Source organism: Gymnodraco acuticeps, unplaced genomic scaffold, assembly GCF_902827175.1.
Source record: "Gymnodraco acuticeps unplaced genomic scaffold, fGymAcu1.1, whole genome shotgun sequence".
In the NCBI taxonomy this organism is placed as follows: domain Eukaryota; kingdom Metazoa; phylum Chordata; class Actinopteri; order Perciformes; family Bathydraconidae; genus Gymnodraco; species Gymnodraco acuticeps.
The window spans coordinates 378,637-403,523 of record NW_022992285.1 but is presented as its reverse complement, the minus strand read 5'-3'; the positions used below and the strand labels follow the sequence as shown (position 1 = coordinate 403,523).

Here is a 24,887-nt window from a genome sequence, read left to right as displayed (position 1 = left end):
TGCATCAATACTGCCAACAAGCAATTCAGTTGTAAAAGAGGATCCCACGTCATTTTTGATTTTTAAACATTTATTGTGAATAACCAGTTTATTCGTTCTCCTCGCTCCTGAGCCTGGCGTTGGGATTGGTGATCTTGATGGCCAGCTGGGCGGCTCTCTCCACGATCGTCTTCCTGTTCTTGGATGAGACGTTGTGGGCGATCTCAGCACAGTGAGTCCTGCAGAGGGGAGAGAAGGGCTTTAGGATTCAGACTGTAGTAAATACAGAAATCAACATCTGTACATAAAATTAAGAAACTCTTCTATTCAGATAACACAATGAAAATGGATTCTGAACTCCTGCAAACATAAACTGACATTGTAAAATGTGTTTAAACATTAGAGCAGGTTTGGCCCAATGCATCATTTAGCTTTGTGGGCAATGTTTAAACACTGACACTGGGTCACTGAATTCATTTTTAAAAAGCGCCACTAAATGTGACCAACTACAGAAAGAAAGACTTTAAAAGACGGAAATTATCTACCCTCAGTGTTATTGACTTAAAAAAAAGTCAGTCTAAAGATTACAATTTGAAATGTTATACTAAAAATGTTCTGAGCTTCATACATCATGGACCATTTTGAACCAAATGTGAAGATGGTGTTGGTAAGCACAATATCCCCACATCAAATCAACTGATTCACATTTAACAGCTTAGTGAGTTCTACACCTTTAGATTCAAACGTTTTTTCCCTGCCCTCAGAATGACTACAGCTGATTCCTTCAGATTACAGTCAGAAAGTTAAAGACAATTCACCCTCTCAGTGATTGAAATTGGCGAGTTGATCTTTGGTAGGTCAGACCAAACTCTAAGATTAAGGAAGCCGTATCACTAAAAAAAGAAAATCAATGATAAGCACGAGAATCTCACACTTTAACTAAAACTAAGCTGAAAGCTTTGAGCTGTAACTACTTCAGTCATCTTAACATTTAAAACTAAAATGTAGTCACTGCCATCTGCTCGCCTCAGCATCTGTTATTATTGTTTAGCTAGCTTCCATCCCTTAAGAAAACTCAATGACATGATTTGTTTTTGTTGCAATTACAAACAACAGATAGCCTGAAGGGCTATGAATGAGAAACAGACTAGATTGTGCCAAATGCAAATCAATCTATAAGCCTTTCTACTTAAGGGATAGACCGAGTAGAACTAAATCTTCTGCTAAAACTGTTAGATCAGTTATTCAAATGCCATTGAAGGTTCAGTTCACATACTGTGCCCTTGAGGTATATAGACATGTCTTTTTTCTTATAGGCAGAGAATTCTAGCATTGGTGAATAAACAATGTAATAGTCAAAAGGCTAATAAATGTAAAGCTTGTCGTATGTAGAGTATTAAGTGTTTTTCTTTGTAAGCTTTAGTCAAGCTTTTGCAATTATAATTTCCTTCACCTGATAAACTGAAGGTTCAGCAGGTATTTCAAATCCTAGCAAACAGAACAACTCTTGTGCATGCCTGATATCAGTAACTTGGACATGCAAGGAAAATGTACTCCTAGTAAACAGTTACAGCTTACCTGTTGCTCATCATAAGGACCTCCAGCTCCTTGATATTGTGCACCAGGAACTTCTTGAAGCCGGTTGGCAGCATGAACTTGGTCTTCTTGTTGCTACCATAACCGATGTTGGGCATCAGCATCTGACCCTTGAACCGCCTGCGGACCCTGTTGTCAATACCCCTGGGCTTACGCCAGTTTTTCTGTTGGAGTTAAGAAAAAGATATACCGATAATGAATCACTTGCAGGGACAGGTTTAAGGCAAAGCTTAACATGTGAAGTATTTCCTTGAAAGCCTTACCGCAATCTTCACATATCTGTCAGACTGGTGGCGAATGAACTTCTTGGTCCTCTTCTTGACGATTTTGGGGTTTTTGAGGGGCCTGAGGGCTGCCATGGTGACTAAGGATGGGGGGGAAAACAAGTTAACAACCAAGTAAGCATGTATATTCCAGTGGTGTAGCATTAAACCTGCATGCTACAAGGGTTTTCTAGGCTAGTTTGAAGTTGCTCCTAAATCACTGCCCAATTTAGACAACAGTAGATCTCAATGACAAACAATCATACGGCTTGGTAATAACATCGATAGATCTTTTACAGAGCAGACTCGTCACATTAATAACTAACGAATGCTCATTGGCATCAAGTGCCCTGGGAAGCTAAAGCATTGAACCAGCATGCACAACACCAGGACTTCCTTTTAGCGGAATGCAGCTAAGTTTATTGTTATAAAAAATACTAAGTTACACATGTTCGATACTAGGACGTGTAAAAATGTCTGCTGTGGAATATGTCTGTTCCAAGTCAACATCAACGTTTCTGCTTTGCGAGCCTCAGGGTAAACGTGTTGACCAAAGTCAGCTAGCAAACTAGCTTTACGGTGCAGTCAATGTTTAGTTAGCTTGCTAGCCATGCTACTCTGCATTCTGCTTCAGCGGTATAACCTGAACCAAGTGTACATTTTATGTGCGTCTTATGTTGGCAACGGGTGGTTGTTATTTAAGAATGAACAATAAGCCACGTCGTAAAGCGGAATTATTACTGAGTAAGACAACCCCATTTCACCGAGAGCGTTAGCACCCAGCCAGCCGAAACACCTCGCTCAAGAACAACACATTAATCACGGAATAATATTAGAAAATGGTCAATTTTAACAAACATGTGTAGAGTGGACGTCTATTATTGATAACATGTATCAGGATGGTCAAATAACGCCTTAAATCGCGCTGATGAACATAGATTGAATCGACTCACCCGCCGATGAAAATCCAAAAGGGACTTCGGCGACGGCGGAAGGGAAGAAAAGAACTTCCGCGAGTGCCGCAAAGGCTTATGGGTACTGTATTTCACCAGAACTACACTTACTTTTAGTTCCTGTTTTATTCCACTTGAATGTACACCTTTACTCAAAAACGATTGAGTGCAAGTGCATGAAACTAATACGTGTGTTGTTGTAATTGTTTTGGGGGTTTTATTGTTATTAACGCTTTCTGTACGCCCACCTTCACAAATGTTTACTATGAAACTGTGCGCACTTCCTGGACAGTTTGTTTTTGTTGGTGAAAGCTTTTACAGTCTACTTGTGCGTTTTCTCGAAATAATTATTAACCACAGCACTCAACCAACAAATCGAAACAAGTACTTTTTAACAATCAGAAGAACGCTGACTGACAGATCTGATGACCCGGGGGTGTGGTTTGATACGACATGATTGACTTGCTTTTTGTCACATGATTATTGGTGATAAGATATGCACCAATGTGTGTGTGGGATTAGATCCCGAATGAAGGAGTTCTTTTTTGGTTGTTTTCTAGCACTTTAGATGGAGTATCAGCCTATTGTTGGGTGAGTATCTGATTTTTTACTGAACTTGAAACTAAATTTAGCCCACATTGTTTTTCACATCACTTGCCTTACTTTCGTTTCCCCGTTACTTGACAGTGAAGGGAACCTAACCTACGGAATGGCTAACCCCGGTTATATGCCAGCAGCAGAGAGGGGACCAGGTAAAACCAGTAAAGGAGTAGGCCTAATTCAAGTTTAGGAATTTGTTATGACGTGTATGTAAAGAAATTTCCACATTTATAATTGCAAACTTCCGTCTCACACGGACACACCAAAATCACGTCACTTCTACGTACAGGTTTATTTGAGGCTGTTAGCGCGAGAGTCGCTTTAGTAGGAGTTGTACTTTGAGACGTATAGAAGTTAAAGTGTTCGTTAAAGTGTTCGTTAAAGCATCTTACCCTTGGTCAAGTCTTTAGTGTAGCTGTAAACCTTCCTTGAGTGGATATTACCATGGAGGGGCAAGGTAAGTCTCTCTCAAAACAATGTATTCAGGTGTTGAAGAAGCTGGCACGTAGAAAACATGTTACAACTTGGAAATGTCAAGTATTAAGCAGGATTTTCTTTAAATATGTAGGAATGTGCATAAGATATCTAACGGTTTAGACATTTGTAATAGTCTAGTCGTTTGTTTACGACACGTAGAGCAACCTCTGAAGATTTTTTTTATCTGTAAAAGTACACCCATGATTAAGCTGGTTCTTCTTGTTTTGTTGAAGCTCTCTTAGCCCCACCCGCAGCTGCTCCCCAGGGACCCAGCGCTCCTCCAGCCAGCATGTTTGACAGCATGCCTGGCTATGAAGGAACATTGGCAGGAGGAGGAGGTACAGTATGCTGAAAATACTCATAAGCACTCATATTCTACACAATGATTGTCTCTGTGAAAAATGACACTTCACAATACTGTCACATACAGTCACATACCACTTGATTTGGTACTCCCATAACATTTAAATCAATCCAGTACTACAGCTATATTTTTCTTCTTCATCAAGCTCATAATTTTACGTTTTTGTTGACATTTCCTGGTGGTAATTAAAAGTTGTCAGAAGTAATGGCTGTAACTGGACAACAATTTAATGTATGTATTTCTTTGTTTACCCCCGTTTGTAACTGTGGTGGGCATAACATAATGAGGACCTCTTTGACTGTGTCACTATTATGAAAACGTTGAATGTTTTGGCAAACTGTTACGATAAAGTGTATACTGCACTGTATAAACAAAAGCACCAGGAATGATTGCTAAACAGTACAAACATTGTTTTCATTATTTGCGCTAGGTGGATTTCTGCCCCCTCCGATGCCTGCTTTCCCAGTTCCTCAGCCTGAACCTGGACCTGCACAACCAAGTTGGAAGTAAGAAAAAGTCATTTGATTTTTTTCAACACGACTGCTTGAGGAATTGAAAAACATTTTTTACGATGTGTTGTAAGATTCGGAGCACATCAGGCACTATTCCAACCATCACTTCCTCTTAAAACATTTCACCAAATGACATACTGTATCTCGTTTCCTCCCTTCCAACAGTATCCCATCTATATCAGAAGATACTGCCCGGGGGGCGTTTGTCCTGTTTGCCTCCAGCAAGTGTTGCTACAATTCAGGACCAGCTAAGGACGGTGTGATTACTCGAATGGATGCATTCAATACATACAGGGTAAGAGGAGATTTCTACACAAGTTTGAGTTTGAAAAACCTGCTTGAAAGGCAGGGAAATCTATAGAAGTAATACTTTGAATGGTTGTTTTGGATGACCAGTGCATAAGTAAATACTTCTCTTGTGTGTTTACTTTGTTTTAGTACCGGCTGGAGACATTTACTGAATCAAGATCTACAGAGTGGAGTCACGAGCCATACAGAGGTACAGCACTATTACCTTGTGCATTAGATACGTTGTACTCTCTGTTTTCTGCTGTCAGGAAGCTAGCAACTGCTATTAATAATAATATGTTGATATGTTGTTTCATTTGAATTAGACCAGCCAGTGGATGCCTTTGCCCAACCACCTCCAGGACCATGGGACGTTCCTGCTAAAGCCCCTACCTTTTTTGTGGACGACCAACAGATTATGAAGGTTCCCTACACATCGTCAACAAAGGTAAATTACAAAACACATGTGTCAGGAATGAAAAGCTATTTTTAAGAGTATGTTTCTACTGATAAAAACATTTTATTTACAGCCCTGCCACGTTTGTGTCGGAATGGGGCGCAGACCTTGCAAGGAGTGTGCTGGTGCTGGTAACGTAAGTCATTTAAAGAGACCTCATCTAAAGGGTTACTTTCGGACTTTAATCCTCATCCTCTGATCATATGATTTCTTTTATTGCTACTTCCAGAAAGTTTGTTGGGTGTGCAATGGCTCTGGATTCCGCCACGGAGATGATCGATGCCTCCACTGCAGTGGCAGAGGGAGGGAAAAGTAAGTGTAATCCATCATATCTCATAGCTTTCTAATGAAGTGCAATTTATAAAGTTTCTGATTTTTCTTAAATACACTTATAGTTAATAATCAATTTTCTGTTTACAGTTGCAACCGCTGTCAAGGGAAAGGATCGATGCAATGTGAAACATGTCATGGACAACAACAGCTTCTGGTCTACATTAACCTGACTGTGAAATGGTAACATATCTGTCAGAAATATTGACATGACTAATTAAATGAATAGTCTTCCTTAACAATGTAAAGGGCAACAACATTTATGGGTATTTTATATACTTGTTGTTGTATTGTATTTTACAGTTGTAAAATTAATCTGGATTTCTTCCTTTTTATGTACATTCTTGCAGGACCAACAACTCTGAGAACTATGTGGTAGAACAGTCCAGTGGGCTGCAGGCAGAACATCTCAGCAAGGTGTCCGGCAAGGAGCTTTTCAGGGACACTCAATACCTGGTAAAATATTGTTATTCACTTTTTCAGTGGGCAGAACATATGGGTATTAGAGTATTGTGTGTGTTTTTTTTTAAACACATAGTACATGCAGATTTCTTCATGAGGAATGTTGGGGCTCGTTTTCTTTAAATCAATTGTAATAGGATTGATATTCTAGATTAGTCAAAATCTTGAGTCTCAAAGCAAATTATACATTTTCCTTTACAAAATATTATGCATCTTTGCCTGCTGGTTGGTTGTACACATTTAAAGTCACCTTTATATTTGCACAAACAGGCTGTCAACACAGGATGTGTTTCAACCACATTAAATGCAATGGTCTACCATCTTACACAACATTGATTAACCCTGAAGCCTCTTTTTAGGCTTCAAGTATATTCTCTTTAGTTTTTTTTGGGACGATGAATTTTTGGCTCTCAGTAAGTCAAAGTGTGGGTGACAACACAGCATATCTGTGGCTGAATCCTTCCTGTCTGACACTGATAGAGGTCTGAAACTGCTGCTGCAGACACGGTCCTTCCACTATGTAGCCCATGTTAATGTATGGGTCTTATACTTATCCTTGGTTCAGGTGTCATTCAGGTGACATAGTTGTCTAAGCATGCTTGAAACAAATGAATGTCATCAATAGTATTGTGAAGTTAACACTTACTTTTTTCTATTGACTCTGTGCAGGTGTACCCACTGGTAGGCTTCCCAGACCCTACAGTGGTGAATGCTGCACAGCGCCTTGTCCATGATCACCAAGGCAAATACTCCAGGACGTCACGCATTCTACAACAGGTAATGTTGCATCCACTCTATTTATAGCCTACTACTTGGATATAAGAACATTTTTTTCAACATGAACTGGACAATACTTGTGATCAAAGTCTATAATCTTCTGTTTGTCTAACATGCTCATATTCAAACTCTTCTTTTGTAGCGTCAAACCATAGAGCTGATCCCTGTTACCAAGGTAACCTACTCATGGAAAGGGAAATCACACATTTACTTTGTTTACGGGAATGAGTTCACAGTGAATGCAGATGACTATCCTGCAACCTGTTGCTGTACTGTTATGTAATTGAAATGGTTGTGTATGAAGGTTTTTTCCTTTCAAGCCAATAGATTTAAATAAATAAGACAGATTGAGATACAGGTCAGTTCTGCTAATTAGTGATGAGTACCCTGACATGTGGACAGTTGATTGTTCAATAAAGGTAAACTAAATGTAACCTATGAACTTTCTGCAAGTTAGTAAAACCTGCCTCTTAAAGAATAGAATAGAATATATCTTTATTGTCATCATACAAAGTACAACAACATTTATTTGGCAACTCTCACTGCATATATATATATATATATATATATATATATAATAACTGACCCTTAATGCTACACAGAGGTTAATAAACGTTTCACTTATTGCTACAATATTACTTATTTTTAGGAAATCATTTATATTGTTACGTGCCATTTTATTCACGCACCACATAAACAAATTGTTTACTGACACCATTATATAACCCTAAATCCTGAACCCTTTCGCTTTAAAAAGGCAGCAGTGATTTTGTTACAAATAATGATAGAAATTGTATTGTGTTTTTGCATCATTAATTGTTTAATGTCTTTTGTTTGTATTTTACCCTAATCAGTTTTCTTTCATTGCAAAATGAATATTTTTGTATGTGAATGTAACAAATGGTTTTAATGTGTAAGACACAGATTTGCAATAATTCCTATGAAGAATAAAGTTATTATGCAAGGCTTTCGATTCAAATAAAATGTATGGATTTGTGAATCTGACATTTTTGCTAATATTATTCTTGGATTTCCATTGCATGAATCGAGTCGATATGATAAATCCTGTCAAGCCCTTCCATCGCCTTTTGCTGTGTGTACTGTGTGAAAACAGACATGAACGTGTGGCTGGGAAATATATGGTATTTATTTTTAAGCTTTTAATAACAAAAAGCATGGTACAAATATAAAACACACTTAAACAGATAACGCTAGGAAATCAGAGCACTGGCAGACATCATAAATCTGCTCACAAAATGGGCATAGAATCAATGTTTTGATAGATTCCCTATTTATAGAATATAGGATTGATGCAATGTATTGTTGATTTCCTTTTTGTTTCATTTATTTGCAAGTAATACAATCAAACGGACTAAGTCATCTGCTTTGGTAGAAGAGTAAGTGAACAATAATTTAAAATAAATGGAAAAATAATTGGAAAATACATGGCAGACATTTAGCCAAAAAGTACAAGTTGGTATAAAACGAAAATAAATAACATACATCTTATTTAATCAGTTGACAACATTAGCAGTCCACATCAAGTGGTTTTGATATATTTGAAGAACTATCGTGCAAGTTTAAACATGATAATTTTTGGTAGTCATTTATAATTAGACAGTTGTGATATTTCGCAATGTTTTGCTATTGAATCGTTTCGTCATTAAAAGTGGACTGTCGCTCGTGAAATGACGTGAGGAACGTGTTCGCCATAATGATAATAAACCGTGAACACAAAGCTACACTAAAGCATTTTAAGCTTTGGCTTTGAAACAGTGGTCGGTACCTAGATATTCACCAAGGAGAAACCAAGTTTGGACTGATATCAGTCTTGGAAAATTCGCTAAAACCGAGGAAGAACTGAGCGAACAACGAGGTAAGTTAGCATGCTAGCTAAGTAGCCTGGTTTACCTGTGATGCTGTTAGCTACTAGTGCTAGCCTTAGGTTACATGCACAGGCAGGTCTGGGTGCTTGACTATGATATGAATCTGACCAAATAGGCTGTTCATGTCAGGACAGCTCAGGCGTAATGTAAACTATTGCACTGGACTTTAAAAGTGGCCATTTTAAAGATCGTCGCTTGCAGGCTAAGTATATTAGCTTCCTTGTTTAGCCACAGTCTAGCTAGCCAAACACCGCAACAGGCAGAGTCTGAGTTGGCTGCTGCCTTGTACAGTGAGTATCAGCTGTATGTGAATGTAGGATATTCAAACACGCAAAGTGAATAGGCTGTTCCCGAAAGTAGGTTTATATATTTCTTTATATATGCTAACATTAAAAGTATCAGATCTGTGTGTTTGACAGTTTCAGTCCCTGGAGGACAACTGCACCTGCACTCTGTTGTTTGACTTCAGTGAAGCGATGGAGAGCAACTCTGCTATTCTCTTTGTTGTCCTGATTTTAGCGAACTAATCGTTTTCATGCACCTCTGTGGTATTTATTCTACTTTTTAATAATATTTTAGGTCATACATTGTTATCATCCCTTGGAGTTGCGGTTACGTTTGGATACATTGTAAATAATTAACAGTGATGGAAGAAGTATTGCGATGTTTTACTTAATTCAACGTAATAATAACACTCTGAAAATACTGTACTAGAAGTAGAAGCGTTGTATTAAGAACCTCACTTACTGTATGTTTAAGTAGTTAAGAATAATCAGCTAAATGTACTTTAAGTATGAGAAGTTAAAGAAGTAATTGATCAGCAAAATGTTCCCTTGCAGTGGTTTTCTATTATATTGTAGTGATCACTAATTTACTCATGTTACATATATTATTTTTGGGGATTTTATTATTACTGCTACATTCATTTTACTGCTGTAGAGGTCAAAGCTCCTGCTATATTTAACTCCTTTGTAAACTGTTGCGTAATTTTATCGGCAGAAATTCATCATAATCTATATTATCATATATCATAATCTGTTGTACATTTCTGTTCTCTGAGAACCTCATATCTCTAAACTTTTTAAGTTTTGTGACAAGGCATTTTCCAGTTGTTTAAAAAAAAAATACTTTCTTTATTTCTAGAATTAGGAGAATCTTCATTTTATACATCATTTTGTTTTAACTACGGGAAGAGGATGCAAAATTGTAATAAGAAAATAATTTGGCAACTAAAGCTGTCCGATAAATGTAATAAAGTAATATATTTACCTCTGAGATGTATGAGAACAAATACAATATTATATAATAAGAAAATGGTACAGTACAAGTACCTTACATTTGTACCAAATTACTGTATTTGAGTAATGTACTTGGTAACATGCAGCCACTGATTTATTAATGAAATAAATACATACTAATTGCATGCTACCCTGACAGGCTGCGCTATGGCGTCGGCGTCTGCCAGCGTGGACTCCAAGGCAGAGCTGACTGCTTTACTGGAACAGTGGGAGAGGGAGCAGCAAGGCAGCACACAGGAGCTGGTTAACATCATCACCAAGTAAGTGGTTTAGTAAAAGCCTGTATGATTAGTTAGTTCAACACATGTAGTTCTAATGTGTAGCCGACTTAAAGATTGTAAATGATTGATGTGCTGTAACTTTCAGAATCTCAGAGCTTGTTGAGAAAGAGACAGAGGAATACCACAAAGCGGACCCCGACCCTTTTGATGATCGACACCCTGGTATGAAAGAAGACAAAAAAATATCATAATGTGAAGATAACTGGAGATTTGAATATTGTTTATGTTTTTGACATTTCCCTTTTGGCCACTAGGGAGAGCTGATCCAGAATGTGTGTTGGGGCACCTGCTCAAGATCCTGTTCAAGAATGATGACTTTATGAACACAGTAAGAATGGAGGGACTCAACCAAGACTGTTTTTATGCAATATAAGTGACAATTTATAGCGTCTTAGTTAGAAAGGGTTTCATTCCTTTTTTCTTCTTTTGTAGCTGGTGAATAGCTACGTGATGACCAGCAGAGAATTTCCCCTAAATGCAGCAGCATGCCGCCTGCTTCAGAACATCATGCCTGGATTGGAGACGGCTGTTGTCTTTCAGGAAAAGGTGGGTGATTTATTATCTAATAAAAAGACTAAAGCATTTTTAATTTCTCTGTTCAAACAACAAGTTTAATTTATTTCACTTGTGATATTGTCCTGTGATGTTCTTATAGTTTCCCAGATGCATATTCAGCATGCTCGGTTTAGTGGTTAAAGAACATAATACATGTGCACATGCCTTCTACAGGCAGTAATATAGATTTCTGTTTAGAATGATTGAATAAATAATAAAGTAGACCATAACAGCAACAAAGTAGAGTAAGATAAAAAGGAATAAGTTCTTATTTTCACTTGTGGTATTACTTTTTAAATGTACCTAGCCTATAGCAATTGATAATGGAATAGGGCACAAGGTAAAATGAGGATTTCCCGGTAGTTTTGTTGAGTCATAAAGTAGTTTCAAAAAGTTCAAAGTTGTGTTTCTATATGCATTTCAACCTTCCGCTGTGTTGGCTCTTCTCAGGAGGGCATAGTTGAGAGGCTGTTTAAGTGGGCTCAGGAGGCCGAGCAGCCGCTCAGGATCTACGCTACGGGCTTGTTGGCCGGTGCTATGGAGAACCAGGACATCGCAGCCAACTACAGGGAGGAGAACTCTGTGTTGGTCAGTAGGGAATACTGCGGTCCCAAATGTTTGTTTTAATTAACATACAATATGAAAATACATACTGATAGGTTATTTCAATAATTGATAGAGCTTTAGATCATTAGCAAGTGATGTAAAGTAGCAACGTTCCATCAACTTGTTTTTACTGCCTCACTTTGACAGGTGCCTTTGATGCTGCATCGGTTGCGTGAGCTCCAGGATAAAGATGCTGAGAATAAAAGGGAAATCAAACGGCCCAGCCCCTGGAAGAATTTGAGTGAGCCTTTGCTCACTTTGGACGAAGAGACTGTTGACGGAAGCTTTGAAGAGAAGTCCTTCACACCTGGGAGGAACGGGGCTGAAAGGGAGGGGACAGAGGAGGATGGCCAAATTGCCTTCTCAACCATCGAGCCTGAAAACGAGCTTTCGTTCCGACTCAACTCCCCTCATAAGACCAGCAGTCGTGCCAACTCTGCTGTTAAGACTATGATGAAGCCCATGTCGGCCCCTGGTTCAATGACATACCAAGGCATGTCGGATGGCAGCAGCTTCCTGAAAAGGAAGGCAGATAGGGAGAGCGGCAGGACCTCAAAACAGAAGCTAAATTTCTCCTTGCCAGACCCCGACAGGAACTTTAGTGAGCTTTCCAACAGCAGCTGGTCGGAGATGAGCCCCTGGGTGATTGGCAACAACTATCATCTGTACCCTCTGACCCCCGAAATCGAGCAGAGGCTAATCCTGCAGTACCTCACCCCTCTGGGAGAATATCAGGAGGTTTGTCTATTCTCTTTGGCTGGAATAGTGTATTGTATTGTACATGTGCTTTGTTTTAGCTCTATCCAGTAACCTTTGTTATGCATTTGCCATGCCTTGTCACAGACTGTCCAGCAGATGTCAGTCTTCCTTATGATATTGATTCAATAAATGATTCTGCTCTTGGTCATATACTTTGTAAGAGTGGTGTGAATTTTCCGTTTATACAGGACATTTGGTAAAGACTTGCAGTTTTCTTTTTTAATGTTAAACATTAGTTCCAGCAGCTAGTCATTTATAGGCTTTTATAATAAAGTGAATGTACATGATTCAAGTGTCTTTAATTGCCCATTCCTCCTCCTCCTGCAGCTGCTGGCGGTGTTCATGCAGATGGGAGCTCGTGAGCTGCTCATGCATTATATGGATCTAAAGCAGACCAATGATGTGCAGCTCACCTTTGAGGCTCTCAAGGTAAAAACGATGTACTCCTGCTGACCCTCTTTGTTGTCAAAACTTAGGGCAGAGCACTTCTGACTTATTTTCTTTTCCTCTTCTCGCAGTACCTGGCTTCTCTGCTGCTGCACAAGAAGTTTGCTGCAGAGTTTGTGGCTCATGGAGGAGTTCAGAAGTTGTTGGAAATCCCCAGACCGTCTATGGCTGCTACTGGAGTGTCTCTGTGCCTCTACTACCTAGCCTATAACCAGGATGCCATGGAAAGGGTACAAAACAAACACAAATCCTGCAAATACACAATGAAATCTATAACATTGTCATAACTGGATAATATTTTACTTTCAGATTTTTGTTTTGGGACTGTATGTGCTAAAAGATAAATGTTGAAGGTGTTATATCATTATATTATGATATGAGATATAATCTGGACTCTGTAACATTTTCATATACCTCAAAGAATGTGAAGCCTGCTTTATAATGTAGTGATACAATAACAGACTTGTCCGTTCCTTCTGTTATAGTTATATTAACAACAATGTCTTCTTTTGTGTACAAAAAAAAAAATAATTCTCTGCATGAAAAGTGCTACTCAAATAATGTCATAAAAATATTGATCTTGTCATTAATACTGAGTAATCTGAACAACTACTAGATTTGTTTCAGTATTGCATTACTCCAGTGGCAGTGCATATCTGTATTCATTGTTGTGTCCTTCCTTCTGAAGGTGTGCATGTTGCCCCACTCCATCCTGTCAGATGTGGTTGGTTACACGCTGTGGCTGCTGGAGTGCTCACATGCGTCCGGCTGCTGCCACGCCACCATGTTCTTCTCCATCTCCTTCTCTTTCCGTGCCGTGCTGGAGCTCTTCGACAGGCAGGACGGACTCCGACGCCTCGTCAACCTGGTAAGAAATCAGCAGACCGCTGCATGTGATCCTCACGGTAACCGTGTTAACATATCCATCTGTGTCTTTATTTATGTAGCATAAACCAATGCCACACACTACATCAATTAAAACCAATGTTGAATTGCAAATGTTCCTGGAAGGGCCTTTAACACTAGAACCGCCAGGGGTCGCTGTATACCTAAAACCACCAACGGGTAAAATGTACCCGCTATTAGAATGCATTGATTTTCAAGGTACAATGTTATTTATTTGTATCATACTAGAACACAGGGTTAACAGTGAGTTTTGATCGCACAGTGATGAAACCTATACCAATATAATCTGTGGACTCTCAGCTTTCATATGATATCTAGTGTGCAGATAGCATGAAGTATAAAATATCGCTAAAAGTATCTATCTATCTATCTATCTATCTATCTATCTATCTATCTATCTATCTATCTATCTATCTATCTATCTATCTATCTATCTATCTATCTATCTATCTATAACTATCTATCTATTGACAGGCGTTGCTATAGCAACACGTCATGTTTATGTTTTGTGCGAGATCAATAGCGCGAAAATCACTGCATTTCCTATAAGGTAAATATTACCCGCTGGCGTTATTTTTAATAACAGAGGGTGCTACATAACACATTTTCAGGGAAAGTCACGGACTGGGAGACTTGAATATTTTATTGAAAAAAAGTTACATACAATCAAGAAACAGCTGCGGGTAAAATGTACCCGTTGGCGGTTCTGGTGTTAAAATGCAGAAAACTCAACATCAAACACACAAGACGTATGTCGGATAAAAACACAAAACTCAACAAGAGAACAGAGACGACACAAGAGACAAACTAATACGATCAAGCACCATAACACAAAAAGCACACCTTTCAATTTGAGTTTAAAATGATCCCCACTTAACAAATGCTGACTGTACTAAAGAGTGATATGACGTCACTGTTTACAGATCAGCACGCTGGAGATCCTGAACCCGGAGGACCAGGGAGCGCTGCTGAGTGATGATGAGATTTTCTCCAGCAGGCAGACAGCCAAGCACACCTGCATGGCCCTGCGCAGGTACTTTGAGGCGCACCTGGCTATCAAGGTGGAGCAGGTGAAGCAATCCCTGCAGCGCACAGAGGGTGGAGCCCCCATTCACTCCCAACCATACTATAAGGTACACAGAGAAAAATTGAAGCTAAAATGACTGGAAGATGTATTTATCAAACATTTCATTATCTATGTTCTCGTTTTCCAGGCGGTCAGCTATACCCGAGATCAGGTGGTGGAAATGATGGAGTTCCTGATAGAGTACGGTCCTCTCAGGCTGTACTGGGAACCAGCGGAGGTCTTTCACAAGCTCTCATGCGTCCAGCTCCTCCTGCAGCTCATCTCCATCGCCTGTGACTGGAGGACGTATTATGGCAGGTATGGACCAGCAGTAACTCTCATTTCTTCTTCTACTTTCATCCATCGCCTTCTCAGTGACTTCTGATGTGTTATGTGGTGATATAATGCTTCGATAATATAATACAATGATGATATAATGATGAATTTGTTTCTAGGAGCGATACAGTGCGTTACGCTCTGGACATCCTGAGCATCCTCACAGTTGTTCCTAAGACACAGATGTTGTTGTCTGAGGCTGTTGCTGTGCTGGATGAGGGAGGATCCACTGTTTCCACTGTTGGTAAGTGATGCTACTCAGTTGTTTTGTATTTGATAGGAAATAACAATTGAAGTGTAACCAACTAGTAGGCACAAAGCCATAGCATACAGTACATTGGGTTAGCAGCAGTATTTCTAATCTATCCACTCATTCAGTTTCAGCAAGATGAACAGTAACCTTTTCTGAAATGTAGTGTATAAAAATGATGAATACAATCTGTGGAATGTGTCTTTGTATTCTCATTGTTGTTTATTTCATAAAACCTGTACCCAGCTCTGCTGAGAGATGGCGCAATTCCATGTATTATTTTTGTTCAAGGATATTCGTTTAATTGTAGGATTTCTTTTTTTCCCCCTCAGGAATGAGTATAGTCCTGGCAGTAGCAGAGGGAGAGGTGTTTGTAAACGATGCCGAGATTCAGAAGTCCGCTCTGCAGGTCGCCATCAACTGCGTGTGTGCTCCAGACAAACGCGTGTCCAGCATTGGCAAGTTCATCGCAGGAACCCCCCGCCGCCGCCTGCCTCAGCAGACCAAAGCCAGCGAGAGTGTGCTCACTAAGATGTGGAATGTGGTGCAGTCCAACAATGGCATCAAGGTAGATAAATAACACCAGTTACTATATCCTTTGGGAAGGTTGTACTTGCCATTTCTAAAAGTTAATATTGAAAAAAGTCTTACTACTCATTCTGTAAACACATTTTGTGCATCATGATGGTGCTGCTAAGAACTGCCGTTTTAAATGGGCTGGCTTTATATAGGGCATTTATCTTGGGAACCTTGCACATGTTTTAAAGCTTTACATACCAAAACATACATATACACACATTTCTACACTGAATGCATTAGAGGCGCCATGCAAGGCACAGCAGGAGATTGGTTTCAGTATATTACTTTGGGACATCTGGACCTGCAGTTGGGACGTTGCAGAGGCCCGACATAATGACATGCTAATTCACAGGCAGCGCTAAAATCTGTTGCTGTGGCTTCACTAGGCATCAAATTACCCTTCATAACACAATGATGTCTTCATCGTGCCTACGATTCAGATACATTTAAATGTCTGGCTGTAAAATGACAACCGTTGTTCCAAAACGCTGCAAGAAGCATACGGCAAAACATTACTTACATACTGCATCTTTCCTGTAGGTGCTGCTGTCCCTGCTGACGGTGAAGATGCCCATCACGGATGCAGATCAGATCCGAGCGTTGGCTTGTAAAGCTCTGGTGGGTCTGTCTCGCTCCACCTCCGTCAGACAGATCATCAGCAAGCTGCCGTTGTTCAGCAGCGGACACATCCAGCAGCTCATGAAGGAGCCTGTGCTGCAGGACAAACGCAGCGAACATGTCAAGTTCTGTAAGTTTGCAGCCGAGCTGATAGAGAGGATCTCCGGGAAGCCGCTGATGATCGGTACGGACGTGTCTCTGGCGTGGCTGCAGAGGGCCAGTGTGGTCGCCAAGTCCAGGATCTCCTTCCCGGAGAAAGAGCTGCTGCTGCTCATCAGGAACCACCTGGTTGCCAAAGGCCTTCATGACACCGCCACCACACTCACCAAGGAGGCAGATCTCCCCATGACATGTCTGTCTCATTCTTCACATGCAGCTTCTGCTTTCCCTCCTGTCGCACCCCCCCTTCCTGTCTCCCCTGTTGCTACTCTACCCCGCACCCCACGGCTGGCCAACGGTGTCGGGTTAAGACTCGTAAATCATCCCTCTCATTCGTCCTCCCCAGGATGCAGCAATCCACAATCACGTCCCTCCCCGTCACTACTCAACTTGTGTTCTTCCACTGCTCTCCCCTCACTGTGTGTCCCGCCCTGTACCAACGGCTCCCCACTGATTGGTCGAATCGTTTTCTCTCGGGAGAGGCTAGCGCCGTGTACTACGGTGAGCTGCAAGAAACCCCGCGTGCTGAGGCAGAAGTCTGACCATGGTGCCTTCAGCCAGAGTCCGGCCATGAAGAAGCAGTTTGACAGGCACCTGCCCTCCCCCCCTGCACTGGACAGCATTATCACAGAGTACCTGAGGGAACAGCATGCGCGCTGTAAGAACCCTGTGGCAACATGCCCGCCTTTCTCTCTCTTCACCCCCCATCAATGCCCCGAGCCCAAACAGAGACGCCAAGCACCCATCAACTTTACATCCCGACACACACGGCGGGTTATCTATCCTAAATACGGAGGCGTGGATGGAGGCTGCTTTGACAGACATCTCATCTTCAGCAGGTTGGTAGCTTTCATACATTCATGTTCCCTCCCTTGAACACATTGTGCGAATACTTGACCATTTTTCTAAATTCTTCCGTTTCTCAGATTCCGTCCCATCTCCGTCTTCAGAGAGGCGGACGAGGATGAGAGTGGATTCATGTGTTGTGCCTTCTCAGCTCGCGAGCGGTTCCTGATGCTCGGGACGTGCACGGGGCAGCTCAAACTCTACAATGTGTTTACAGGCCAGGAGGAAGCCAGCTACAGCTGCCACAGTTCAGCCATCACTCACCTGGAGCCCTCACGGGTCCGTACAGAGAGCTACTAGAATATAAAAATGTTATGCTGTGTTATAAAATGGACTATACCATATCAGACACATTCATTTTTTTAAAGAATAGTATATTTATGTCTTAACCATGCATCGAGGAGATCTTTTACCATCATATTTTGTGTTTTTAGGATGGCTCTCTGCTCTTAACGTCAGCCTCCTGGAGTTACCCTCTGTCCGCGCTCTGGGGCATGAAATCCGTCTTCATCATGAAGTAAGTGATGTTTGCACAAGAGACTAAACCCATTTTTTACGCCTGTCTGTGATCCCACTGCCTCCATGTATGTGGTCCTCACTGCCCCATGTTACAGCAGCTTTATGGTGTCGAAGGAGGGAGCTGCCAAAAGGAGAAGACATGCTGTTTAATTAACAGCCAGTCTTCAGTTTATAGAACACAAGCACTTGGCATCATTCAACCGTACAAATGCGATACTAGGACTCTGTCAATGGATTCAGATTTTTTCTACAGCGTCTTTAAGAAATTCATGTTTAATCACATAGCTTTTATACTCCCTACTGGCCCATGTTTCTGATTGAATGTGCAAAATGTTGCACTTGTTTTCTTCAGGCATTCTTTTCTGGGCGACCACTATGTGGAGTTCAGTAAGCTTTCCCAAGATCGAGTCATTGGTACTAAGGAACATATAGCACGGGTACGTATGTCAGCATTTTTCTTTTTAACAAGATGTATACAGAAAGAAATAGTAAATTCTTACGTTCAGTTTTTCTCTGTGCCAGATTTACGACATCCAGACGGGACAGGTAACTCTGACTCTGAACAACCCAGACCTGGCTAACAACTACAAGAGGAACTGTGCCACCTTCAACCCAACAGACGACCTTGTGCTGAACGACGGCGTGCTGTGGGACGTGCGCTCAGCTCAGGCCATACACAAGTTTGACAAGTTCAACATGAACATCAGCGGTGTGTTCCATCCCAACGGCCTGGAGGTCATCGTGAACACGGAGATTGTATCCTTGAGAGTGAACTACTTGGGTTGACAAGAGTATGCTACAGTAGGGGAAAGCTTAACAGTTTTTTGTGTGGAAACAACCGACCGAACTGCATTAAGCAAGAATAAGAGTCTACAGCAATGCTAGAGGCTCTGTGTGGCTCGACTAAGGCACACTTTTTGCTGAACGCTTATGTTAGCATGATCACATTCTCAAAATGACAATGCTAACAAGTTGATGTTTAGCAGGTCTATTGTTTATAATTTCCACCATTTTAGTTAAGTGTGTAAGCATTCTAACAATTGCTAACTAGCACAAAACACCAAGTAGAACTGAGGCTGATGGGGATGTTATTATTTTAAGGTTTAATGTCATAAACAAAACTAAAGAAATCACTCTTATGATGGCACTAAGTGAAGCAATCACCAAAGTTATATCCGTTCTAAATGTCATTGCAAGCCATCAAGTAGCTGTTGAGATATTTAAGTCTCGACCAAAAATGTATACGAGTACATCCCCAAATGTTTTAATGTTACACCATTTAATAAAAAGTGATTGCATTTTTGTACTTCAAATGATTAACATTGCATTTAAAGAAATGAATATACATTGGAACATAAACCAGAAAAATGACTGTATTCGTTTTTTAATTTCTAGTTGAATTAGTTTTATTTCACTGCTGAACATTACATATTTTTTTACTGTAATAATTGATTTCATTACCTAGGGGGTGGTTTTAATCGCCGTGTTATTAAATGTGTAGCAGATTAAGTTGATGCAAATGAAAAAGAGTGTCATGGTCCTTAGTTTGAGTTTCAGTGGGATCTGCGGACCTTCCACCTCCTCCACACAGTGCCCGCTCTGGACCAGTGCAGAATAGTCTTCAACAACAACGGCACCGTCATCTATGGAGGTAATTACTGAAACCAGTGCATGATGGGTAATGTAGAGCATTTGGCATCCAGCCTACATCTCACTCCACAGTCAGTGCAAGTGTGTGAAAGGTTTGAGTAAAATACTTGTGTGTATTTGAAGAGAGGTGTGAATAGACTCCGTAGAGGTGTGTGTGTGTGTGTGTGTGTGTGTGTGTTTTCACTGTAGCCATATGGGCAGAAGGCTCTGTGTTGGACAACAGACAGAAGCAGCTGGTTCACAGGAGGAAACATGGGCGCGCCGCAAAGGCTCCGCTCGTACAACGACTGCTAGAGCTCTCAGAAGTCCGAACCAGATCGCTGTGCACAGTTTGTATTTACTCTCATATTCTGACTCTGTGGTTTTACAGCAATGTTGCAGGCTGACGATGAAGACGACATGATGGAGGTGCAGATGAAAAGTCCATTTGGGTCATCGTTCAGGACCTTTAATGCCACAGACTACAAACCCATCGGTAAGGCGTCCTGCACTCACCTTACATTAATTTAGCTTTAAAGGTGTTCGTGATAATTAAGGGTCTTTTTTTGTGATTATTTGTTACTATATTAGTTGGCAGTTACTTAATATATATCTTAAAAACATTATAAATGTACTTCTGACACTTCTCATTCCTTCTCTTCTCAGCCACCATCGATGTCAAGAGGAACATATTTGACCTTTGCACCGATACTAAAGACTGCTACCTAGCTGTGATTGAGGTAAATAAAATATGGGTTTGAAATGCAATTAGTTTTTGCTAAAGGTTGGGATAATGTATGTGTCTTAAAAATATGTTGGATAATTCAGTTTCCTTTCCCTTTCCTGCTTGTCCTGTAGAACCAAGACTCTGTAAACACCGACACCGTGTGCAGGCTGTACGAAGTCGGCCGGCAGAGACTCGCAGAGGAAGAGGAGGAGGATGAGGAGGATCAGGTTTTAATTTTGTTCTTTTAATTCTGCAGTGATTCTACAAATGTAAATGAATTGTAGTTTAACCATTTTTTTTGTTGTCATCCATGCACCAGGAGGATGACGATCAGGATGAAGACGACGATGACGATGACGACTCAGACGACGACATCGATACAGATCCTCTTATCGCCGAGCTAGACAATGAGAACGGTGGAGAGGATGAGGACGATGAAGAGGAGGATGATGGGAATGAGGAGTTCTCTCCCTCTGATGAAGAGGTAGCTCGCCTTCTCGAAGAAGATGTCGACGTTGGGGACGACGACGATGAGGATGACAATGATGAGGAAGATTCTGATAATGAAGATGTTGATCTGGATGGAGACAATGGTGAGAGGTTTATCAATGCAAGCTATGAAAATATGCTTTTTCCCACTAATACTTTAAGTTATGTATTTGTTTCTACATATTTCTTTGTCCTGAACGTGTTCTTCGTAAGTGGGTAATCATGTTGATTTCACTGTAGAGGATTTGTTCATCGTGGATTTCTCAGTTTTTCAAAACCGGCTGTGCCGATGATGTCAGAAGAGCATGACCTTAAGCCTAAATCTGCAACAGTACATGATTAAACTTAAAGTGGACCTATCATGCTATATTTGAATAATATATTGTAGGCCATACCTATATAAAACATGTCTGTGAAGTTTTTTTTTCAAAATACCAAACAGATCCTGTATTTAAGCCATGCCTCATTTCACTCTATTTGCTCTATTCCAGCCCTGTTTGTGCAAGGGCTGATTCTGTGGCAAATGAGCTGCAGCTGACCTCGCCCCCCTGCAAAGGAGGGGGGCGAGGCACGAGCGTCATGTTACCATGCTGTTATCATGCCACGGCAACCTCTCATTCCCCTGATAGGTGGAGAGTTTCCCATATAGGCGGAGCTCCCCGTTTCTGACGTCAGAACAATTTCAAATCTATATCAGATCCGCTGCAGCCCGTTTTTAGAGATTTGGGTATGGAGGAAAAGAGAGAGGGTTGTGTTTTCTGACACTTGGTGAGTTCCCTGACACACCGGGGACACATATTCATATATAAAAGACGTACAACATAAATGACTTTCTTTAGGTGAACCATGATTTAAGCCCAAAACCTTTAGGAATTTTGTGAAAACCCTGAAATGAGCAGCGCATGACTTAAAACAAAACCACACCAGACACAATAATAAATGTCCATCAAGCTGCTGCCCACATGAATGCTGGGAGGCTTCCCAACACACCTACTGCATGTAAGTGCTAAACGAAATGTGGGAACATTCACCTGTTAAGTCTTACAGAGGAGCGATAGAAAGCATTCTGACTGGAAAACGTACGGACTGGAATGACCAGTAGTAACCCATTTATTGAGCATCAGTAATATCGGTGAGAAGGGCCTGCAAAGAGCTCAAAGGATATTACAGAGAAACAGAAGTATCTGCTGCCAGACTACAGAGCAGCTTCTCTCCTCCTCAGGCTGTGAGAATCCTGAAGCCATTCTCCAGGACTCTCTTTTTTGCATTCTTTTGGACTATAGCTGCATTTTGTGTTGGACAATGGCAATAAATGATCCTTGTATTATAAGCACTGAGCCAACTATATTGAAGCTGATCCTGGTTTTAACTCTACTCATGTGCCTTTTAAAATAAAAGTGAACTATTTTATAGGATTAACAAAGACACCCTCTATCTGTGTTTAAAGTACCCACTCAGCTGCAGGAGAATTACCAGGATCCCTTAGCCTGATAACAGCATGTTAAACCAGGATAAGTTAAGCTACATTAGAAGAATGGTGTCCTAATCTGCAGTGTCAGCTAAAGGAGTGATCAAAGCTGCTGTTTGGTCCAGTTTCTGTGTTTTCTTGCTTGTCTGGTCACTCTGAGGAAATGTTGTCTTTCCCAGTGGAATTTAAAAACTGCTGTCTTGGTTTATTCAAAAGACTGACAGAGAAAGCGTCTATGTACTCCCACATTTCTAAATCTGCCTTTTTTTTTTCCTGTCCCACAAACAGACAGCACCGACATCTCTGACCTTGAGGACGACATCATCTTATCCCTGAATGAGTGAGGAGCCGCTGGCGCCTGGGACCAAGGAACCGGGCATCATGTCAAGACTTCTGCCTCATAGACAAGTCCGCTGCAGAGCAGGAGGCAAGAAAAGAGGATAATATCAGCAGATAAGGTGGGAGATAGCCTGGAGCACTGCCAGTTTGAAACAGTGGGTGTCTGCACTCTGAGTGACAAGACAAAGGAAGAACAATCTCATAGAGATGGAGGGCTGAAAAACCAATGCACACTCAAATTGACTTACTAGTGGGCAAAAATGATTGTATACGATATAGTTTTATAAAAAAAAGAGAAGAAGTGGCCAGTGCTCGGATGCAGTGAAGAAAAGTTTTATATTTGATCTCATTTGCAACTTTTTTAAGAGAGCCCCTTCATTTGAAATTGATTCCCTCACTGTTTGGTCACAGATTAGTGTTCGTAGGGGAGAAGGCTTACATTGCACCACTGAGGGTCTGCATTTGTGTGGCATAGGATATAAAGCTCTCTCCAATGTGTATTTTGCCAGACTTCCAGGATTCATCACCAAAAAGTAATGAAGCATCGAGTTAGGCAGCTAATGCAATTCACAAACATGTTGCTGAAGGTTCATGAAGCGTCAAACTCGCCTCCAGGTTTTTATTTTTCACCTTAAACCAACGACCAAAACGCCACCCACAGCAGTGCCATTCGTGAGCGTCTCCTTCTGATTTCAGTATGTAGAGAAATCATCTTGGTGCTCTTGCTTTGCTGAGGAAACTAACTAGTGTGCACACTGTAACAAAACGTTGACACACTTTCAGAACATGATGGACATAAAGAGGCTTTTTCGGCTCACCACCATTGTTTTATTGTACAAGGCTTTATTAGTTTGGCTTTAGTGGATGTTTCTTAAAAAGATTTACAGGGCATGGTGCTGGTGATAATGCCACAAGTCTAATCACACAGCAAAAATGTTACTTAATCTTATGTTACAGGATCAAATCGACGTTGCTAAATCTTGAGAAAAAAAAATACTTGGGAAATAACAGATGGTGGTAGAATTCAGCTAAATATTTTCCTTTCAAATGTAATTTTTTTTCTGGGCGGAGTGACAGGAAGCTTCAAACTTAACATTGTGGAAACAAATGCCTTTCACTTGCACACTTTTTTGAAAGCACTGCAAACATTGATTCTCATGTTCTTTGCCTTGTATCAGTGCATTTGACCTGTTTTCCTTTCCATAAGAAGACTGTGATGTTTTCCTCAAACAGTTTATGTACAGCTTGTATGTATCTAAAGTATTTTTACTATAAATAAAGCCGCAAAATTATCTTTTGTGTGCGTCTTTTAATGACATGTGCATGATGCTGTTATACATGGGTAAAACAAGTGAATGCTGAAACTGGCGCCGATATCAGGGTCTAAATAACACACAAACTTCATCAGTACATCAGGTCCCTTCAAGCATGGGCAGCGGTGAGGTCAATCTTTTAAACTTGAAGGAACTTTGAACTGATAGAAGAATCAATCTGTACTAAGTCTCACATCAAACCCCCCCTCTAAATGACCAAATACATGCGATACAGATTCTTTCTTTGTTCATTATTATTTTCAATCAATAAACATAATTCTATTCAAATACAGAATTATACTATTTTATGCAGATGGTGATTCATATCTCCCCACTTTATTAGTTTTCACATAAAAAAAATGTTGTATACAAAATGCAGCAAAACTATTTAATTTGCTTTTTTCTCTCCAATAACAAAATCAAGTATAATAATAAATATATATATATATATATATATATATATATATATATAAAACCACAAAAACGGTAAATGTCATAATCAATTACTATTTTAGATTATGATGATTGACGTTGGATGCCAAAGAATTGTCTGTAAGAGGATTTGGATAGATTCATTTTTCTAGTATCTTAGATGCAGCATAAAAGATGGAGGACCAGTAACCTGAAAGTTAGAAAAGCCAAATGTATTATTTTGTTTCACTGTGGAATTTTAAATACATTACAAGAATCATCAATAGATGGAAACACTCAGACTTTAGACAGATGAAGTCCCGCGTGCCGCCTTAAATTGAA

The 24,887-nt window shown here is 40.4% G+C and overlaps 3 protein-coding genes across 4 annotated transcripts; 2 read left to right on the top strand and 1 right to left on the bottom strand.

Annotated features, from left to right (window-relative positions):
- Positions 1-52: 52 nt before the first annotated feature.
- Positions 53-3,033, bottom strand: rpl32 (ribosomal protein L32). Its single transcript, XM_034207570.1, has 4 exons — positions 2,792-3,033; positions 1,839-1,939; positions 1,558-1,739; positions 53-218 (listed from the first exon to the last, which is right to left on the bottom strand). The coding sequence occupies exons 2-4, from the start codon at positions 1,932-1,934 to the stop codon at positions 89-91; spliced, it is 408 nt and encodes a 135-aa protein (XP_034063461.1). The 5' UTR covers positions 1,935-1,939; positions 2,792-3,033; the 3' UTR covers positions 53-88.
- On the top strand, positions 2,839-8,063 carry ssuh2rs1 (ssu-2 homolog, related sequence 1). 2 transcript variants are annotated; one of them, XM_034207568.1, is made up of 14 exons: positions 2,839-2,873; positions 3,352-3,382; positions 3,479-3,543; positions 4,102-4,206; positions 4,663-4,738; positions 4,910-5,039; positions 5,183-5,243; positions 5,359-5,480; positions 5,563-5,625; positions 5,719-5,801; positions 5,910-6,002; positions 6,170-6,275; positions 6,951-7,058; positions 7,201-8,063. In XM_034207568.1, the coding sequence occupies exons 2-14, from the start codon at positions 3,360-3,362 to the stop codon at positions 7,339-7,341; spliced, it is 1,176 nt and encodes a 391-aa protein (XP_034063459.1). In that variant the 5' UTR covers positions 2,839-2,873; positions 3,352-3,359; the 3' UTR covers positions 7,342-8,063. The 2 variants fall into 2 exon arrangements, with proteins under 2 accessions (XP_034063459.1, XP_034063460.1); XM_034207569.1 differs by lacking the exons at positions 2,839-2,873; positions 3,352-3,382; positions 3,479-3,543 and adding an exon at positions 3,622-3,848.
- Positions 8,064-8,726: 663 nt separating this feature from the next.
- On the top strand, positions 8,727-24,113 carry LOC117540754 (DDB1- and CUL4-associated factor 1-like). The gene is made up of 25 exons (XM_034207567.1): positions 8,727-8,934; positions 10,382-10,502; positions 10,609-10,685; positions 10,778-10,851; positions 10,956-11,069; positions 11,529-11,666; positions 11,832-12,422; positions 12,771-12,872; positions 12,962-13,120; positions 13,579-13,758; positions 14,720-14,929; positions 15,011-15,180; positions 15,318-15,442; positions 15,781-16,016; positions 16,568-17,643; positions 17,731-17,929; positions 18,085-18,167; positions 18,522-18,606; positions 18,692-18,925; positions 19,727-19,820; positions 20,190-20,294; positions 20,465-20,538; positions 20,657-20,752; positions 20,845-21,118; positions 22,771-24,113. The coding sequence occupies exons 2-25, from the start codon at positions 10,390-10,392 to the stop codon at positions 22,824-22,826; spliced, it is 4,665 nt and encodes a 1,554-aa protein (XP_034063458.1). The 5' UTR covers positions 8,727-8,934; positions 10,382-10,389; the 3' UTR covers positions 22,827-24,113.
- The last annotated feature ends 774 nt before the right edge of the window (positions 24,114-24,887 follow it).